Source organism: Octodon degus, unplaced genomic scaffold (genome assembly GCF_000260255.1).
Source record: "Octodon degus isolate 3935 unplaced genomic scaffold, OctDeg1.0 scaffold00163, whole genome shotgun sequence".
Lineage (NCBI taxonomy): Eukaryota > Metazoa > Chordata > Mammalia > Rodentia > Octodontidae > Octodon > Octodon degus.
In genome coordinates this window covers 1,630,216-1,648,139 of record NW_004524739.1, presented here as the reverse complement: position 1 = coordinate 1,648,139, position 17,924 = coordinate 1,630,216, and the positions used below count along the sequence as shown (strand labels likewise).

At 41.8% G+C, this 17,924-nt stretch overlaps 1 protein-coding gene across 1 annotated transcript in view; it reads right to left on the bottom strand.

The window, feature by feature from the left end:
* The window catches only part of Fam76a (family with sequence similarity 76 member A), a 39,393-nt gene that overhangs the window by 10,616 nt on the left and 10,853 nt on the right, over positions 1 to 17,924 (bottom strand). The window contains exons 4-7 of the mRNA XM_023703035.1: positions 11,763 to 11,920; positions 7,965 to 8,051; positions 7,373 to 7,504; positions 2,168 to 2,303 (exon numbers count right to left, since the gene is read on the bottom strand). Coding sequence (XP_023558803.1) covers positions 2,168 to 2,303; positions 7,373 to 7,504; positions 7,965 to 8,051; positions 11,763 to 11,920 — 513 coding nt within the window. The remainder of the gene's footprint in view (positions 1 to 2,167; positions 2,304 to 7,372; positions 7,505 to 7,964; positions 8,052 to 11,762; positions 11,921 to 17,924) is intronic.

The window sequence follows — 17,924 nt, the reverse complement described above, 5'->3', positions numbered from 1 at the left end:
AACATCTCTGGTCATTCGAGATATGCAAGTTAAAACAATGCTTACATTGCATCTCATCCCAGAAAGAATAGCTATTACCAAAAAATCAACCAATAACACATGCTGGCAGATCTGTGGGGGGAAAAAGGAATCCTCCTCCACTGTTGGTAGGACTGGTGTAACCACTACAGACATGGGGAAAAAAAGTAACAAGGTATATATGTACAGGTACAAATTCTGTATGATGAATGCTATTATTTTGTATATCTAAAATATTTCAATAAAAAAATTAAAAATAAATGTACCAATAAAAAGTAAAATTCTGTTAATCTAAACTTTTTTTTTGCAGAACCAGGGATTGAACCCAGGCCCTTGAGCTTGCCAGGGAAGCGTTTATTCCACTAAGCCATCTCCCTGGCACTAAACAACTAATTTGAAGACAACATTATGCAATACAGCAACCACTGTCTTTTTGTACGTGTGTGTGTGGTACTGGGGATTGAACTCTGGAGCCTGCGCTTGCCAGGCAAGTGCTTATTCTATTGAAACCATCGTCTAATTCCTAAAAATAAATAAATAAATAAATAAATAAATAAATAAATAAATTTTAAAAACAATGATTTCAGGCCGGAAAGATACCTTAGTGATCTAAGTCCCTGCCTGGCAAGCGCAAGGACCTGGGTTCGATCCCCAGTACCACATGTTGTGCTGGCCCTGGAATCCTGGGCACACAGTGCCACCCACCGAAACCAGGTGTGGTGGCGCACACCTGTAATTCCAACACAGGAGGCTCAAACAATAGGATTACTATGAGTCCAAGCTGTGTAGTGAGACCCTGCACCAAATAAATAAATACATATTTTTTAAAAAATGATTTCACACATACCCTAAGGTACTTTGAACAGAGACAGACACAAAGTAAGCATCCCATAAAAGCTGGCTATTATTGAGGCAAAAATGAGATGCTCTCTAAGAATCTGAAAATAAGATAACAATAAACATGAATTAGAACATATAAAAAGCTCCCTTCAAAAAAAAAAAAAAAAGGATAATGCTAGGCCAAAATTAGACTGGTCTTATTATGAAAATAAGACTTATCTCATCATGAAAATATGAACATAATATCAAAAAAATGTTAATAGCTGGGTGCAGTGGCACATGCTTATAATCCAGCACTCTGGGAGGTTGAGGAAAGAGAACTCTAAGTGTGAGCCCAACCTGGACAACTTAACAAGACTCTGTCCTCAAAGTGAAAAACAGAAAAGGCGAGCTGGACACGGTAGTGCATGTCTGTAATCCCAGCACTCAGGAGGCTGAGGCAGGAGGACTGCCACAAATTCAAGGCCAGTCTGGGCTACATACAGTAGTAAGATCAAGGTTAAGGTCAGCTTGAATTATACAGTATGATCCTGTCTCAAAAAAAAAGGAATATCCTAACATGAAGACAAAATATAAATAATGAAGATACTGAATTACTAATATGGCTGTAGTGGGCACCTTAGTAAGAGAGCTCTCAGTGATGAAGCAGTGGTGTAAGCATCATGGAGGAGGGTCCAGCTGGACACTGTCCAGGAAGGAAGGAGACCTGGCCCACATACTTTAAGTGTTACTGTCCCATGGACACAGCTACCCCATAATAGAGATGGAGACATCGGGTTCTTTTAGCCTGAGAGCATTAAACATTCCAGTGTCATAAACATCTCTTATCCCAACTCCATGCTCATTCGACACTTGATTACACCCTTCGAAGGTAGGTCACTCTGACAACAGTATGCTGTTATGTGCACCACTGTGAATTAGGGTGCGAACACAGTAGTTTTATACATTGTCTCTGCAGCTTGGCTAACAAATGTCCTCTCTGAGAAAGGGAAGCTTCCTCCAAATGCTAAGAAAATTCACCTTTCTGAACCATGTGGCTGAAGCAGACTGACGAGGTAATGCCAAAGTAATGCCCTTGAGTCATGCTGGTAACAGTGAGCCGCACCCCACAACTATCAGACGAAATGAGTTATCACCTCCCATTCCATACCTTAACCATTGCATCATTCTTTTTCTTCTTTTTTTTTTTTTTGTGGAACCAGGGGTTGAACTCAGGCCCGTGCACTTGCCAGGCAAGCACTTATTCCACTGAGCCATCTCCCCGGCCCTCACTGCATCATTCTCAAAGCCAGGTCTTCACTAGACATACCTTCTTCTCTTTCTCTAAAATCATCTGATCCTTCTGATGCAACATCTTCTTTAGAGTGGCCACCTCTTCCTTCAGCTGGGCAATGATGACAAAGTGATCAGTGCCTGGTGAGTCCAGAGCCAGGTCTGGGGAAAAGCTGAAGAGAAAATGGAAGGAAAAAACCTTCATTTGGACGGATAAACATCCCCACCTGAGGATGCAACCCAGGCCACTTGCTGGTGAGCTCCTCCAGTGCTAAGGTAACTAACTGAATTCTCAGAATCAAACGCATTGCTCCAGACTCTCAAGGACTAACTCCATTAGCTGCAGTGCACAGCTCAAGGGATCACCAAGACAAAGCACAACCCATTTCCATTCCTATCGCATCTTCTCTCCCATTCATTACTAAAATGAAAGCCACATCCCAAGAACCACAGGTACAGTTTAGGTGGACCAAAGACATTCGCTGATTTACTCGTGAAATAGTCATGTTACTGTTAGAGAACTTCCCTAAAATTCTGGATGGATTACAAATCATAAACTTCGGTATTTGGGGCTGTGCTCCAGAGCCCTGTGATGACATACAGTTCTGGAGAAGCTCCTGGATTCTGTCCTAGGAACAGTCAGCTTTTTTTTTTTTTTTCAGAACCAGGGATTGAACACTTAGGCCCTTCTACTGAGCTATCTTCCCGGCCCCTGGGTTTGTTTGTTTGTTTATTTATTTAATTTATTTTTTGAGTCAGCTTTTAAAAAAAAAATTTAATAGCAAGGAAGGAAACGAACTTCCTCTATGCTATAAGTGGCCTCCAGACTACTGTCTTGAGTATCAAGAATTCTGTGACACGTAAGTTAGGAAAAGAAGGGGAATTAAGCTCTAGAGTGACAGCACAGCCTGACTTTTCAACAGATTTCTCCTAGTCAGAGCACTGGAACGCTATTCAAATGCCAGAGGGATGTCCACTGAACTTTGGCAGTCTTATAAACACAGACTCCACTGACCTCTGAAACTATGGTATATATGTACAATCTTGCCTTGCCACACAATGGCTAAGTTTTGGGGTTAAGAGCCATAGCTTTCAATGGCTGGTCAAAGGAGAATCAGATCCAAATTAAATTAAAGAATCTCTACCAACAAGGTCAAATCTTGCCCTTCTCCAGAGAATTCCCAAAGGAAGCTCCTCTTCTCCCAGGACTATAGGATTATAGGTGAGCGCCCCCACATCCAACTGTACTAGAATATGGATTCTTAATTCCTTATGACAATATAGCAACAATTTGGAGTTTCCCTTTATAGCTGATTGGTTGATACATATATATTTGTATGTATTTATTGTAGTACTAGGGACTGCACCCAGGACCTGTATCTCCAGCCCACATTTTATTTTTAGCCAGAGTCTTGCTAAGTCACTAAATTGCCAGGTGAAGTTCAAACTCATGATCAAACCGGGTAGTGGGATTACAGGCATGCAAGGGTGCAAGAATTACAGGTCTGCACCACAGATAAATAATGGGTATTTCAGGTCCGGGAGATAGCTCAGTGGTCTACACGCCTGCCTGGCAAGAGCAAGGACACCACATGCCACGTCAGCCTTGCACTGAGCAGGCCACTAAAACCAGGTATGGTGGTGCACATCTGTAATCCCAGCACTGGGAAGGCTGAGGCCTGTAATTCCAGCACTGAGGAGGCTGAGACAGGAGGATTACTACTGAGTGATCCTCAGAGTCTGAGCTGACCAAATAAATAAATGATTTTTTAAAAATGGATATTTCAGATATAATACTAATACTTGCTATACAACTACTTAGTTAAAAACAAAATTTTGGTCTACATGACATTAAAAAGGATTATCAAAACACCCCAAAGAACTGCCAGAATGTTTTTTGCAAAGAGAATGAAAAATGGGAGAAAAAAATGTTCAAAAACTGAAAGGGATGGCAGCGTGTAACTTCTCTTGAGCAATTAATATTTAAAACAAACAAATGCATATAACAAGAATAGAATGTTAAGGTTCCAAATGCAGGAACATTCAAATACATTTTTTTTTGTTTTGTTTTGTTTTTTCGGAACCGGGGGTCAAATAAATTTGTATACTGTATGTATGAAGAAAATTTTTGTGGCAACAGAAAAATTTTTCCCAATTTTGAAATTATAAATTTCCTTCACAAGTTCATATGACATTTTGGGAGGAAATATCTTTAATTTAATCTTTTCTGGAGGATATCATAAAAGTCCACATACCTAAGTAAAGGATCAGCATCCTACATGAGAAGAGTCATTGCTAGTGGTCGGATGCAATAAGACAGTCTAAACTGAAAGCCTGAGTTTTAGCTAGACGAATCCATGGCAATGGACAGGAAGAATAGTGGTAATATTTGAAGAACAAAATAAGCTCATATAAACTAGAGAGCATGAATGAGCTTTTTCCAGATCATTCAAACACTGCCTGGATCATAAAGGAAGACAAACAGAAATGATGGATTTTTTTTTTTTTTTTTTTTTTAATGTATTTAGTTCAGGATCTACAGGGTCTCCCTACACAGATCAGACTCATAATGACCCTTCCTGTTTTTCAGCCTCCCAAGCACTGGGATTACAGGCCCCATCTCAATCACCATCTCAGCAAATCCTGGGGGTGGGGCCGGCATGGCAGGGTGGGGATCAAACCCCCAGCCCCTGTATCTGCCTAGGCAGGAGCTCTAATCCACTGAGCTATCTGGTCAGTCCAAAATGATGGACCTAAATGCACAGGTATTGGCTTGAATGCCTTCCCTTTTTGTTGTGTTGAGGCAAGACGTGCCAAGCTGGCCTTAAACATTCAATCCTCCTGCCTCAGTCTGCTGATGTTTCAGGCGTGCACCACTGTTCTGCTTTACAGTGATGGGTCTGTGGTCATATGAGCCAGCATGGCATGGGGGATCCTAAGCCAACAAGATACTGTTCTTAGACTAACTGCTGCCTCCGTCTTTCTCACTAATCAACCTCAATTTCCTCTTTTGTTTTTCATGGGCACTAAGTCTTCCCCAAACAGCACCTGTCACTATAGGGTACCACCCAAACAAACTCCACGCCCAACCCAGCCTAATAAAGTCTGTCTCTCTCAGAGGGTTCTTGCATCTCTCTTGTAGCCCTCCTGAGTTGAGCAATAAAGGTCTTCTTTACTTTTCTCCCACTTTTCATTCGCCCAAGGAAAGAACCTTACAATAGGTCATTCAAAAGTTCATTGCTGGGGCTAGTAAGATGGTTCAGTGGTCTAAAGCACCTACTTAGAACAAGCTTAGCAAAGCACAGGGACCGCGGTTCAATCCCCCAGCACCACATGCCAGCCAGTCCCGTCCCCTGGTGGGCTGAGCTGGACACAGACACATAAAGAAAGAAAGGTAGCCTTTAAAAAAAAAAAAAAATCATTGCTGGCAGGGTATTATGGCATACACCTGTAATCCAAGCATTTAAGATGAAATAAAACGATTCCAAGTTTGAGGCCTACTTGGGCAATTTAGCAAGACACTGTCTTAAAATAAAAAGTCAAAAGCTGAACTTCTCACTTCAGGATGCCTGGGCCTGGAGGAATAGGAAAATGGCATTCCCCAAGACACTGGCACATGCTTATAATCCCAGCATTTGGCAAGGTGAGGCAGAAGGATCACCATGAGTTCAAGACCAGCCTGAATTACAGAGGAGACCCTATTCTCAAAACAAATAAAAAAAAAAAACTTTTAAAAGGCTGAGAATGCAGCTCAGCAGTACAGTACCCCTAGGTTAGATCCCTAGTATCATCACAAAAACAAAATATTAAAAAGCCAAGTGTGGTGGTGCACACCTGTAATTCCTGCACTTAGGAAGCTAGTAGAGGATTAACACAAGTTCAGGCCAGCCTGAACTACATAGTGAGACCCTGTCTCCAAAAAAAAAAAAAAAAAAATCTATCCAGGTATCAGTACTTCAGTGTAACACTCTAAAAATGTTCACTAATAGCTTAGATTAACACCAAAGTACATCCTAAACCTCATTCCTATAAGAGCAACATGACATATAAATTTTTTTCCATTTATTTATTTGGCACAGGGCAGCTCAGACTCAATGATCCTCCTGTCTCAGCCTCCCCAGCACTGGGATTATGGGTGTGCACCACCACACAGCTTCTGCGGCACGCTCAGGGCGGGGCCAGCACAGCATCGGTACTGGAGCTTGAACCTGGGTGCTTGCGCTTGCCAGGCAGGCACTTAAGACATCTGAGCTATCTCCCCAGCCCCAAAATATGTATTTTTTATTGTGAAAAGTATTTGGTTTTGACTTCCTAGAATTAGTGCACAGGAGTTACCTAGTGAACTGTTAGTCAACTACTAAATTCAGTTAGTTACAAGTATCAAATGTGTAATGACAAGATTCAACTAATGAAACAATAAAACAGTGCTGCAGTATAGCACTCTGAAAAGGTTCAATGACAGCTTACACTAGCTCCAAAGCACATTTTATGTATATGTAAAATGATAATGAAATGAAAGTTCATTCCCACTTAGGAGGCAGCAGGAAGACTGCCTGAACCCGGGGCTGGTAAGACCAGTCTGGAGACAGAGCAAACTGCATTACATTTCATCAGAATGGTCAGAGTAGCTGCTCAGAAAAAGGTGACTGGAAAAATTGTTTCCCTTGTTGCTTACTTATGTTCTCTAAATATGTACACTACATATTTCTAAAAGGTTTAATGCTAGAATATTAAAATCAAACTAATTGTAAAGACACCCTATCTACATAGGATGTGAAATCAAGTCAATGAAAAACACAACAGGAAGGGTTGTCGAGATAGCTCAGCAGACTAAGTGCCTGCTTAGGCAAATACAGGGACCAGGGTTTGATCCCTGGCGCCACATGCCACACCTGCCCTGCCCCTGGGCAAACGAGTCCTGGTGTGGTGGCACACGCCTGTATTCCCAGTGCTGAGAAGGCTGAGATAGGAGGATTACTATGAGTCCAGCTGCGTTGTGAGACCCTGAAGGGTCTTACAAAATATGTAACACACACACACACACACACACATGCACACGCACACACACCAGGAAAGAGTAACTTCTCAGATACTTTGTAGTCTGGTAAATTAAAACAATTCAGCCTTGGTATGAATGCCTGCTTCTTATCCATCACTGGCTGGGAGGGTGAACTGTGAATGGAGTAGTTTCAGAATGGGGATGATTCCAAGGGTTTTAGGGCAGTGTGTCAGGTGATCTCACTTCAGGACGCCCGGGCCTGGAGGAACAGGAAAATGGTTGGCCCCAAGACGCTGTTGGGAAGCAGCCCATTGCACCAACATGGATGGGGCACTCTGCACATTAGGACAAAGCAGCTCGTAAGAGGAAGCATCGCTGAGAAGGAGAGAGGAAAGCGAGGAATAAAAAATGTGCATTCAGACAGGTTGAAAATGAAAACTATTCAAACCCCTCTCATTTTCTCCTGATCAAGCAAGTGCACTGGGCTGGCTTTCTGAATTCTAAGGAAGCATGGATCGCCCCCTCACAAACAGAACAACACTGCCTCAGTCCCACCTTGCCTCTCAAAACCAACTCCTGCTCTGACTGGAGAAGGCTGCAGGGGCAGATCACTGTGAAAAATATTTAGCTCTGATTTCCTATAATCAGTGCAGAGGGCTACCCAGTGAACTGCTATTCCACTGCTATTAAATCCAGCTAGTTACAAGTTCTTCGATTTTAATGAGAAGATTCAATTGATAAACAGACGACAGCTTAAACTAGCTCCAAAAACACATTTCTATAGGAACAACATAAACATTTCAAATGATGCATACACACACTCTAACTGACTCACCTGTCTCCATTAGTTGTAATTGACTCAAACTTCGATTTTTTCTTTGGGATTTCATTTTGAATTGAAGATGTAGAAAGTGTTTTCTGGCTTTTGGTAAGCAAAAAGAAAGAGACATTAGAAATCAAAGATTAACAAAACACCGCCATGAAAGTCTGTCAAGCTGGGCATATAGTTCAGTGGCACAGGGTCAGCTTCACAAGCACAAGGCCCTGAGTTCAACTCCCAGTACCAACAACAAAAGCCAAAAAAAAAAAAAAAAAGAAAGAAAGAAAAAGAAAAAGCCTAGCAAATAAACCAATGTAAAAGAAATAGTTGTTCTACACAGAGCCTGTACTTTCAGTTGCCAAAAATTACCAGGATGTTGATTTTGTAGGTTCACAATACATGAGTGGGTAGTTCCCATAGGACCAGCAAACATTCTTGGCTTTTAATAAATATTAGCTACTTTATTAATACACATGAGAACAGAATCGATAAAACTTCAATAAGTATAATCTGTCTTACATTAAAAAAGAAAAAAAGTACTTTCCTTTCACTGGTTTGCACACATTTCCCATGAAAAACATTTACCTCTGATTTCCTAGACTCAGTGCAGAGAAGCTACCTAGTGAACTGCTATTCCACTGCTATTAAGAGGTACAGAGATGGTACAGAGATGTTATTTCTACTTTGCTTCCAGAGACTGCGCTCATCACTAATTGACATACTCAAGGATATACACAGCCAGGTCATAGTAAAGCTGACTAGAAACTAGACTGATGCATTTAAACTCCTGATCTTCCTCACTGTATCCCTACGAACCTACTACAGATATCTGAGTCCCACAGTAAAATCAATTCTAGCCCCAGGGAGGTCACCTAAAACTCATCTTGATAGAAAAGCTTGAAGACTGTCTGATAACGCAATCTCTCATTTTGATGGATGTTCATTGTTATGGGCAAAGGGTTCTCCAGACCTTTCCTCACTTAACCTCTCTCTAGTATACAACTCCACCAACCATCCTTCTTGAAACTTTAATTTTCTTTTTTCAAGGGAATGGTACTGGGGAGATTGAATGCAAGGCCTTGAGAATCCTAGTCACATGTACTACTACTGAGCTATATCCCCAATCCTTTTCATCTTATTCTGAGACAAGATCAAAAACATGGGCTGGGGAGATGGCTCAGTAGAATAAGCACTTGCCTGGCAAATACAAGGGCCTGAGTTCAATTTCTAGTTCCACCAAAAAAAAAAAAAAAAAAAGACAAAAAGATCAAAAACATAATCCTACCTCAGCCTCCCAAGTAGTACAATCCCTGGGATTATAGCTGTCTAGTTTCCCTCCTACTTCTGTAAGAGCTAATTCTTAATTCTTTGTCCATCTCTTAAATACTGAATGCTTCTAGAGTTCTGTTCTCAGCCCCTAGTATGAGTTACATCATCCAAAAGCATGGTTTTAACACAAGATTGGACATGGTGTCACCCAAGACCACCTTCATGAAAATCATCTGGGATAAGGATAAGCACAGTGGTGTATGCCTGTAATCCCAAACTTGGGAGACTAAGGCAGTAGGACTGCCAACAGTTTGAAGCCATCTGGGCTACACAAGGATTTCAAGGCATCTGAACTACACAATGAGACTGTCTCAACAAACAATCTTTGCAAAATGATACAGATTCCTGGACTCTATCCCAGATCCTACTTAATTAAATTCTAAGATATGCTGCAGGAATTTTTTTTTTTTTTTGGTTTTGTTTTGAAACAGGATCTCATTATGCAGTGCAGTCCAGACTTGAACTCACTATGTAGTCCAGGCTGGCTTTGAACTCAAAGAGATCCTCCTGTCTCAGCCTCTCAAGTGCTGGAATGTGTGTCATGCCCAGCCAAGAATCCACATTTTTTTCTCTCAGAACTGGAGATTGAACTCAGGCTCTTGCACTTGCCAGGTAAGCACTTATTCTACTGAGCTATCTCCCTGGCCCAAAATCACACTTTCTTTCTTTTTTTTTTTTTTTTTTCTTTTTCCAGTTCCAGGAATTGAACTCAGGACCTTGCACTTGCCAGGAAGGCATGTAAGCTGCTGAGCTATATCCCTAACAATCTACATTTTTAAATAATCTTTATTCCCAGTGATTGTTACACACTACCAATTGTTTATGTCCAAATTTCTCCTCTGAGCTTTAAACTAAACTCCTATATTTATTCTTATTGCTTCAAACTTAGCTTTTCAAAACTAAACCTTTTTTCTTCTCCTACTCCTTTATTTTTTCGGTTAAGGACCTACTCCTGTTGAGCCAAATAAAAAACCTGGGAATTATCTTTTGCCTTGTCTGACTTTCTGAAGTAGTTAATTTTTTTTTTTTTTTTTTTTTTTGCGGAACCAGGGATTGAACTCAGGCCTTGCACTTGCCAGGGAAGTGCTTATTCCACTGAGCCATCTCCCCAGCCCCTGAAGTAGTTAATTATTATTGCCTCTCATGTTTGTATTAAATTTATTATTATTATTATTATTATCATTATTATCATTATTATTATTATTACTATTACCACCCATTCTAGACTGGGTTTGAACTCACTGTGCAGCCCAGAATGGCCAGGAACTCCCAATCCGCCTGTCTCAGATGGAGCTACAAGTGTGTGCCCCAACGCCCAGCTCTTACGCCTGGATCTCCCAGGTTTCCACTGTGGCGCTCACTGCATTACCAGTGCAGGTGGAGTGACATGACTGCCAGTCTACCTCTAGCCAACTGTACACTTAAGAGCAGCATGACACTTTTATTCATCTCTGTATTCCTCGCAGAGTCCCTGGGCCCTGAGGATTTGTAATAATTTGCTAAATAAACAAAGTCATAATGATAGTAATAAAAAATAACTACAATGTACGGAATATTTCCCTATATGCCACTTATAAACCTAATTACTATGTATGTATTATATAATTTATCTTCACAACAACCCTGTGGCAATACCAATATTTCCACCTCAGTTATCTTTAAGATAAACTTGTCTAAGATTTGCACAGAGAACTCAGCAGAACCAGGATTCAATTTAGAGTCACAGCTTTTTTTTTAAATCTCTTACTGGGGGTTGAATCCAGAACCTCCCTCATACTAGGCAAGGGCTATGCCAGTAAACTACATTTCCAGCCTTTTTTTATTTTGAAACAAGTCTTACTAAGTTGGCCTAGGCTGGGCTTGATGCAATCCTGCCGCAAGCTCACGAGTAGTTGGGATTAAAGGTGCATGTCACTGGACCTAAAGCACAGCCAAAACACTTGATACTACAGTTACTCTGAAAGGAAGCTTAAGTCATCAGTCAGAGACATCTTTTAACTGGATCTCACCCTGACAAACCTAGGACACCTATTAACACCCTGAACAAATGCATATTTAAAAAGGTGCATCTCAAGAAGCCAAGCCTGGGTGTAGTGGCATATGCCTGTAATTCCTGAATGGTGGGAGCCTAAGGCTAGGGGAGTTTAAGCCCAGACTGGACAACAGCTCAGTGTGAAGGTCCCGTGTTCAATTTCCAATGTCACACACACACACACACACACACACACACACACACACACACACAGGGAAAGAAAGAAGTACATGCCTCAGAAAGTGAAGTATCCAATTTCTTAGAGATACCCCACTCTAAGGCTAGGAACACTGTATATGAAGTAGAGTAAGTTCTAAAAATCCAAATTGTTCTTATACACTAGGAGAGGGGAAAAAAATGGAAAACTTCTATGAGAGGCTTTTGCCAGAGCCTGCCTGAGCCTTCCCTCTCACCTACCAGCACCCCTGGCCCAGTTCATGCACCGAGGTCACCTGTTATAATGGCTGCCACCGCTCAAGCGGCTGTACTGTTCCTTCTCCTGGTGGCTGGCCCGAGAAGAGCTGCCCAAGTGCTTTCTCTGCTCTTTGGTCTTCTGAAGGACACGTTTGTATGAAAGTGTACACAGCCAGCACAGCAGTTTCCCATCTACCTGAAAGACAAGAGACAAAGAAGAGGAGATGCAATGGAGCAGCTGAGTGTGAACATTGGAGCCAGAACCTCCAGGGCAAGTTCCAGCTCTGCCATTTGTGGGCTATGTGACCTCGATCAAGTCAGAGGACTGCTGCAAGGATTTAGTGACATAAGGTACAGAAAGCACTCAGACCAGAGCTTGGCACCTAAGAGTTACTTCATAAAAACAGCGGGTGGGGGGCTGGGGAGTTAGTTGGGGTCGGGGAGTTAGCTCAGTAGAATAAGTGCTTGCCTGGCAAGCACAAGGGCCTGAGTTCAATCCCCGGTTCCGAAAAAAAAAAAAAAAAAACAGCGGATGGGGTTGGTACTGGTGACTGAAAGCAGGGTATTGTGACTTAGGCAAATCTACCACTGAGCTGTATCTTGAGCCCTTTTCTTTTATTCATTTATTTATCGGGTACAGGGTCTCACTATGTAACTTGGACTCATGTCAGCCTCCCCAGTGCTGGAATTAAAGGAGTATACCACCAAGCCCAGTTTCAGTGGCTGGCAATGGCATGCAGTGCCGGGGACTGAACTCAGGTCCTTGCGCTTTCCAAGCAGGCATTTAGACTGCCGAGCTATCTCTCCGGCCTCCTTGAGCCCCATTACCACAAAAATAAATAAATAAATAAATAAATAAATAAATAAACAAACAAGTCAGGGCCTCACTACATTGTTCAAACTGACCTTGAATTCGCTATGTAGCTGAGGCTGGCTCTGAATTTGCAGCAATCTCCCTATCTCGGTCTCCTGAGTGCTGGGATTACAGGCACGCATCACCACTTCCAGCTCTAAGATATTTATCTTGGAAACAAAAGCCTTTGTTCCTCATCCTCTGCCAGAGACAGGCACATCCAACCTGCATCCCACTGTTTCTTTGGCCTTGAGTGTGTGTGTGTGTGTGTGTGTGTGCGTGTTTTGGCGGAACCAGGGCTTGAACTCAGACCCTTGTGCTTGCCAGGGAAGCACTTATTCTACTGAGCTATCTCCCTGGCCCTTTTGTGTGTGTGTGTGTGTGCGTGTGTGTGTGTATGTTTTGTTTTTTGAGACCAGCTCTTGCTGTGTAATGCAGGCTTGCCTTGAACTCACTACGTAGCCCAGACTTGCCTTGAACTCAGCAATCCTCCTGCCTCAGCAGTGTTGGAATTACAGGCATGCACCACCACACCTGGCATCTTCTCATTTTTAACGCTACCATTTCTATTTTAGTAGAGCTATTCCCATCTCTCACTCCTGCAAGAGCTGCCCAGAGATCCATCTCCTACTCTTGGGGCCGTAAAGCCACTTCCACATAGCTGCTAAAGAGGACTCCTTAAATCTGATGATATCCTATCTCCTTAGCACCCAAGGATTTCTTTATGTAGCTAGCATCAAATCCAAACTTTTTTTTTTCTCCAGAAATGGGGATTGAACTCAGGCCCTTGTGCTTGCTAGGGAAGCGCTTATTCTACTGAGCTATCTCCCCGGCCCTCAAATCCAAACTTTTACTGTGGCCCATGTGACTTAAATGTAGCCTATACCTGTGTCTGTAACTATAAGCTCATTTACTTTTTCTTCCTCTTGTTCATTTTGATATTCTTCTATTCTTCCCATGTACCAAGCTCATTGTTGCCTTAGAATCTTTGCATAACTAATTGGTCCTCCCAAGTAACTGGGATTAAAGGTATGTAATAGCACATCTGTATCCTCTATGTCTTTATTGCATTTACACTGAAAACTTGTGTTTAGTTATCGTCTTTGTCTTCACCCATTTCTCTCTCTCATTACATATAAGCCCATGAGTGTCTGGGTGGTCCTATTTGTTTAGTTCATTAGTGTACATTACAGCTTGTGTGCTACATGTTCCTTCAAAGCCTCATGCAGTTATAGGTGGTACTTTTTCTAAGGTGGCTGAATCTAGAGTATTGATGCTGCGATTACGTGTGTGATGCTACGATCAAGGGTGTGATTACTAAATCCGTCCTCCGATTGGTTTGGCATAGCTCTGGGAGTCATAACAAGAAAGCCCTCCCTGGGTGTGTAAACTGCTTGCCCTAATAGCCTAGATAGAAAAAGGGCTGCTAGGGTCACTTGTTTTTTGTTACCTTCTGCCTTTTATGAACTGTTTCTCCTCTGTGATTCCCCTCTGCCATGTTATTCTGCCTTGGAGCCAGCCAACTATGAAGTGAAACCTCTACAAACGGTGAAACCTCTACTACCTCCTTTAACTTTGTGTGTTGGGTATTTTGTCTCAGCAACAAGAAAAAAGTAACTAAAGACAATGTATTTTCACTATCTAAAACTGAGACTTGGTTTTTGTTTAATGAATCTATAAATGAAATTTGAACCCAAATTTCAATCTGGTTCATATCATGGTTATGCATATGTGTTTATATAGCTTGATTTATTTTATATTTTGGGAGGGACTGGGACTCGAACTCAGGACATCACGTTTACCAGGCAGGCACTGTGCTACTGAACTATATCTACAGCTCCTATAGCCTGATTTAAAAATACCCAGAGGGGGCCTGGGGAGATGGCTCAGTAGAATAAATGCTTCCCTGGGAAGCGTAAGGGCCTGAGTTCAATCCCTGGTTCCACCAAAAAAAAAAACAAAAAAAAAAACAACCCAGAAGACTTGCACCAGAGAAGAGGCTACAGTCAAGAAAGACTTCTTAGCTAAGCATGATAATGCATGTAACACTTGGGAGGCCGAGACAGGAGGATTACTGTGAGTTTGAGGCCATCCTGGGCTACGTAGTGAGGTCAAGGCCAGTCTGAACTATATATCATGATAGTGCTACATTGGGATGACTTTGCCACAAAAAACAAAAACCAAAGCAAGACTGGTGTGCTAGCACACACAAGTTAGACATGTTGGCACACACCTGTAGTCCCAGTACTCCAGATAAAGGCTAAGACAGGAGGACTGCTGTGAGTTCAAGGCCGGCCTGAATTACAAAGTGAGACTACCTCAAAAAACAAACAACAAAATATAAAAGAAAGCAACTTCACTAAAAGCGTAAGCACTGAACATGAAAACTGCAGATCACAGAACACTTTACTTCAGCTCTCTGCTTTATATTTTAAGAGATAATTCCTCTGTGACTAAAACTATCAAGTATAACCAAAGAGAACAATGAATGACACATATCATGTACCAGATTCCATTCTAAAGGAGTTACACATAATAGCTCAGTCTAACAACTCAAGCTATCTGCACTTACAAATGAGAAAACAGACACTGACAGGTTTACTCACTCAGACTCACAGCTAGTAAGTGACATAACCAAGCACATTAAGAGCCCTGCATTAAGCCCAGACTCACATACCCCACCCCCACTCCTACCACCAGTATTCAGGATTTTGTTTTGTTTTGCTTGTATGTGTGTTGCTTTTTTTTTTTTTTTTTTTTTTTCCCAGAACCGGGGATTTAACTTAGGCCCTTGTACTTGCCAGGCAAGCGCTCACTCTACTAGCCATCTCCCCAAGCCCGTGTTGTTTTTTTTAAGTCAGGGTCTCACTATGGAGCTCAGGCTAGCTTTAAACTCAGTAAGTAGCCCAGGCTGGTCTTGAATTTGTACGATTCTCCTGCCTCAGCCTCTTGAATGTTGGGATTACAGGAGTGCATCACCATGCCTAGCTCAGTACTGAGGACTGATCACAGGACCTCAGGTATGCTAGGCAGATTCTGTCACTGAGCTACTTCTCTAGTCCTTTAAAAATTTTATTTTGAGACAGGGTCTTATCAAAGTGCCCAGGCTGGTCTTAAATTTGCAACCTTTCTGCCTCAGCCTCCCAAGTAGTTAGGATTATAAGCATGCACCTCCGATCACCCACTCTCTGTTTTTTCCACTGTTTAAAATTTGTGCATACTAAAAAAAAAAAAAAAAAAAGTGCATACTGACTATATACAAATTAAGGCATGGGATATAGCTGAGCAGCACAGCACCTGCCTGGCAAGTGCAAGGTCCTGAGTTCAATTCCTGGTACCTACAATAACAACAAAAAAGACACCTCCATATACAGATTAATGAGTTACAGGTTGGCAGATACCATACTTTAATTACTCCTCCACCCCACCCCTACTTTCACATGTTTTTGAGAGAATTTCAATGTGTATAATGTATTTTGATCACATTCATGCCCATTAGATCATCCACTCATAATCCCTTTAGTCCTCCTCGTCTAAAGTTTATGACCCTGTGACTGAGGATTCTGAATATATCCAGACCCTTAGGACAGGATGACAAGTAAACTACACCAAACAAATAAAAAAAGAACACTTGAATTCCAGTATAACTAGATAAACAAAAATTAGCCATTATAATTAATAATACAGGTATTACTTATTTAGTTATATAACGAGCCAGGCTCAAAAGTAATTGTTTTAAAAAAAGAAAAAGTGGGGCTGGGGAGATGGCTCAGAAGAATAAGCGTTTGCCTGGCAAGTACAAGGACCTGAGTTCAACCCCCAGCTCTGCCCAAAAAAAAAAAAAAAAAAAAGTGTTTTATATAACTTTTATTAAACCTATCCACATTCCTATAAGTAGCTAATTTATTCTCAATGGGAAAAATAAGAAAACTGCACATGAGAGTCACTTGCCCAGGGTCACTCTGCCCCAGCAGGGATGAGATGTAGGCCAAGGGAACCATAAAGCTTGAGCTGTTCCCCCAGACCTGGGTAACATACTATCATAAGCTGTTTCTTTGATTATTCATTCAGCTTCTTCAGTATCTTGATTCTGGGAAAGATAACCTGGTTGGCAAGAAGGAGTACTGGAGTATGCTGGTCTGGTCATGGGAAACTCATAAATTATAAGGGAATCCATTATAAATTAATGAATATGGTTAACAAGAGTCAGGCCTTGAAAGCCTAAATACCTCTGAAAAGCACCTCTGGGCACTGAAAAGGAGTTTCTATACTACGTTCTTGTCTCAGTCAGGATTTTGGTATGTAGGCAGGCTGACCTCAAACCTTCAATCCTTTTAGGGCTAGTTTTTCGGTTTTTTTTTTTTTTTTTTTGGTGGAACTGGGAATTGAACTCAGGCCCTTGCGCTTGCCAGGGAAGTGCTTATTCCACTGAGCCATCTCTCCAGCCCCAAATTTTAGGTTTTAGGGCTAGTTTTATCGGTTTTTTATTTTTTTATTCCCTCAATCCTTTTGCCTCAGTCTTCAAAGGACTGGGACTCCAGCCATGTACCATCACCCAGTTACACTCCCCTATTCACCAAGTATTTCTTAATCATTTACTATGTGCCAGACTTCTGGAAATACAGGCGAGAACAAGGTAGTCAAAGAGTTCACTAAGTAGTAAAAAAGATAATTTTTCATGTTATATACCTTGAAGATAGTAAAACAGAGTGGTAATGATAGAGAGTAACTGTGGGGGGTTGAGGGTTTAACTCAGCAGTAATTGATTAGCCTGAAACAGGCTCTGGGTTCCATCTCAAGCACTCCCTCCTGCAGTCCCATCCACCCTCAAAAGTAACTGGAAGTTAGTAAAGGGTCTGTGTGAGGAGGTAGCATCTGGGTTGAGAACTGACATGAGGAACCACTCAGGACACTCTGGAGGAGGGCATGTTGGACAAAAAGAACAGGCTGCACAAGGAAGAGGGAGCAAGACTGAGGAGACTGGCATGTCTGAAAGGCATAGTGATGGCTGAACAAGGTGGGAGGCAGGAAGTATGATGGAAAACTGAAAGCTGGGTATGGGCCTTGCAGGTATGAACAGGGTTTGGGTTTTATTCTACATATAATCAGATAGCAGTGCAGAGTTTTCATCAGGAGAGTAATATTCTGACCAAACTACAAACTACTTTGATTCCACCAAGGTACCACCATTTCAAATACAACTTTCCTAACCAGATGTGGTAGTGTATGCCTGTAATCCCAGCACTTAAGAGGCTGAGGCAAGAGGATTACTTGAGTTCAAAGGCCAGCCTGGGCTACAAAGTGAATTTAAGGCCAGCCTGAACTGCAAAGTGAAACCCTGTCTCAA